The sequence below is a fragment of the Palaemon carinicauda genome, chromosome 9 (assembly GCF_036898095.1).
Source record: "Palaemon carinicauda isolate YSFRI2023 chromosome 9, ASM3689809v2, whole genome shotgun sequence".
NCBI lineage: Eukaryota > Metazoa > Arthropoda > Malacostraca > Decapoda > Palaemonidae > Palaemon > Palaemon carinicauda.
The window spans coordinates 55,417,938-55,420,369 of record NC_090733.1 but is presented as its reverse complement, the minus strand read 5'-3'; the positions used below and the strand labels follow the sequence as shown (position 1 = coordinate 55,420,369).

Genomic DNA, 2,432 nt, shown 5'->3' with positions numbered 1-2,432 from the left:
TGGTGCGGCCGCCCGCCACATATCACTTGACGTTGAGGCTGCTGTGAGGAACACATGGCAGTTGCTTGTGCTCCTCTTTGTAGGTAAGAAAATCATCTGGATGCTTATGACAAAATACTGATTTTTTATATGCCATTTGTTAAACGTTATTACCTACATTTTTGAGATTAGAATTTCGAATACTAGACCTCGTGACCTCGCCAAGTTACTTGCAGGATAAACATCAGAAGACAGCCTAGCTTACTTTTTAGCATCAGGATAATGGATCTGTGGCTCAAAACAGGCTCACTTACAAAGAAAAAAACTGAATTCCAGAACAACAACCAAGACAGCACTGGCCTTAAAGAAGAAAGAAACGATGCTAACAGTGCAACTCAGCTCAAGCTACTGGAGGCAGGCGCAGATGCCATGGACGAAGGGAACACCGCTGACACAAACCAAAGCAGTACAGATGCCTCGGTTACCACTGTAGGGCACAAGCAAACACACCAAGAAAAAGCCAAAAAGAAGCGTAAATACTGTAGTGATTACTTGAAACTTGGATTTTTTTGGGCAAGGCAACAGTGAGGATCCTATCCCACAGTGTGTTTTGTGCTATGAAACATTAGCTAATGAGGCTATGAAACCCTCAAAGCTCAGAAGACATTTCGAGTCCAGACATAAGGAATATGTGGGAAAACCCATAGAATTTTTTCAAAGAAAATGTAATGAACTTGATATTCACAGAAAAAAGGAAGCTTCATCTTTTTTTATACCTGGAGAAAATGCAAAGGCCACTGAATCTTCATACAAAGTGTCATTATTAATTGCAAAAACAGGAAAGGCGCATTCCATAGGCGAGACTTTGGTCAAACCAGCAGCCAAGATAATGACAGAGATCATGCTTGGAGAAAAGGCTAGTGAAGAAATAAACAAGATACCTTTGTCCAACGACACTGTCAAGAAAAGGATAACGTCAATGGCTGAAAATGTGAAAGTTCAGCTGGTGTCACAATTACAGTAGAGTCTGTATTTTTCACTACAGCTGGACGAGTCTACAGATATAGGGAACGAGGCAAATCTTTTGTGCTTTGTTAGGTACATTTACTGTGGGGAAGTACATGATGTATTTCTTTTCTGTCGTCCTCTTCCTACAAACACAACAGGAGAGGCTATCTTTAATGTAGCTAACGATTTTATTGTCCAAATGAACTCTCCTGGTCGCGATGTGTTGGAATCAGCACAGATGGTGCAACTGCGATGACTGGTAAACTAAGGGGCCTAGTGAGTCGGGTACAAAGCATTGTACCACAGGTAAAGGCAACACATTGTTGCATTCACCGTGAACAACTTGCTGTGAAACATATGCCTACCTGTCTTAAAACAGTTCTGGAAGAGGCAGTAAAAATTGTCAATTTCATCAAAGGGAAAGCACTGAACACCCGCTTATTTACAGTTCTGTGTGAAGAGATGGGAAGCGAACACACAAAACTCCTTTACCATACAGAGGTTCGCTGGCTGACACAGGGAAAAGTTCTTTCCCGTCTCTTTGAACTTCGTGAGGAAGTGCAAATTTTCTTGTATGAACGTCATGACCTCTATAATCGAATGCATGACACCCAGTGGCTCACAAAACTGGCATACCTGTCTGATATTTTCAGTACACTAAACGGATATAATCTGTCTTTGCAAGAAAAAGATACTACCATCTTTAAAGTGCAGGACAAAATACAGGCAACGCGAATGAAGCTGGACTTGTGGTGCGGCCGCATTGACTGCAAAGATTTTGAGTCTTTTCCTTCATTAGCAGATTTCCTGCTTACCTCTCAGGAAGAGCTAGAATAGATGGTGACACAACACAAGCTTTCAAAGCCCATCTGCAAGGCCTTCACTCAGAGTTAGGAAAATATTTTGAAGAACCAGACCCAAGCTTTGAGTGGATTACAAATCCATTTGTTACAGATAAAGTAGATATAGAAAAGTTCAGTGTCAACCTGTCATCAAAAGAGGCTGATAATCTTGTCGAGATTGCAACAAGTGGGACACTGAAGACCCTATTCAGGGAAAGAAGTTTGGCCAATTTTTGGGCTCAAGTACAGCCAGAGTACCCTGGACTTGCAGAAATTGCTTTGAAACACTTGATGCCGTTCCCAACAACGTACAACTGTGAAATTGGATTTTCTACACTGGTTGATCTTAAAACGAAGAAGCGCAACCGAATCAGTATCGAACCCGACATGCGACTGAAACTCAACAGACTGGAGCCAGATATTCCAACAGTAGTGAGGCAGCAAAAACAGTATGATTCATCGCATTAAGTATGGTTGTGAGATATGAGGAGGAAGCGTTGCTGTTAAGTTCATGAAAATTTCTATGCAAAATTATCAATGTTGTGGAAATTATGTTAAGCAAAATATAAACATTTATGTTGAAGATAAGCCATTAATAAATAA

General features: G+C 40.9%; 1 protein-coding gene across 1 annotated transcript; it reads left to right on the top strand.

The window, feature by feature from the left end:
• The first annotated feature begins 1,239 nt into the window (after positions 1 to 1,239).
• Positions 1,240 to 1,824, top strand: LOC137646417 (zinc finger BED domain-containing protein 5-like). Its single transcript, XM_068379519.1, has one exon. The coding sequence runs from the start codon at positions 1,240 to 1,242 to the stop codon at positions 1,822 to 1,824; it is 585 nt and encodes a 194-aa protein (XP_068235620.1).
• Positions 1,825 to 2,432: the final 608 nt, after the last annotated feature.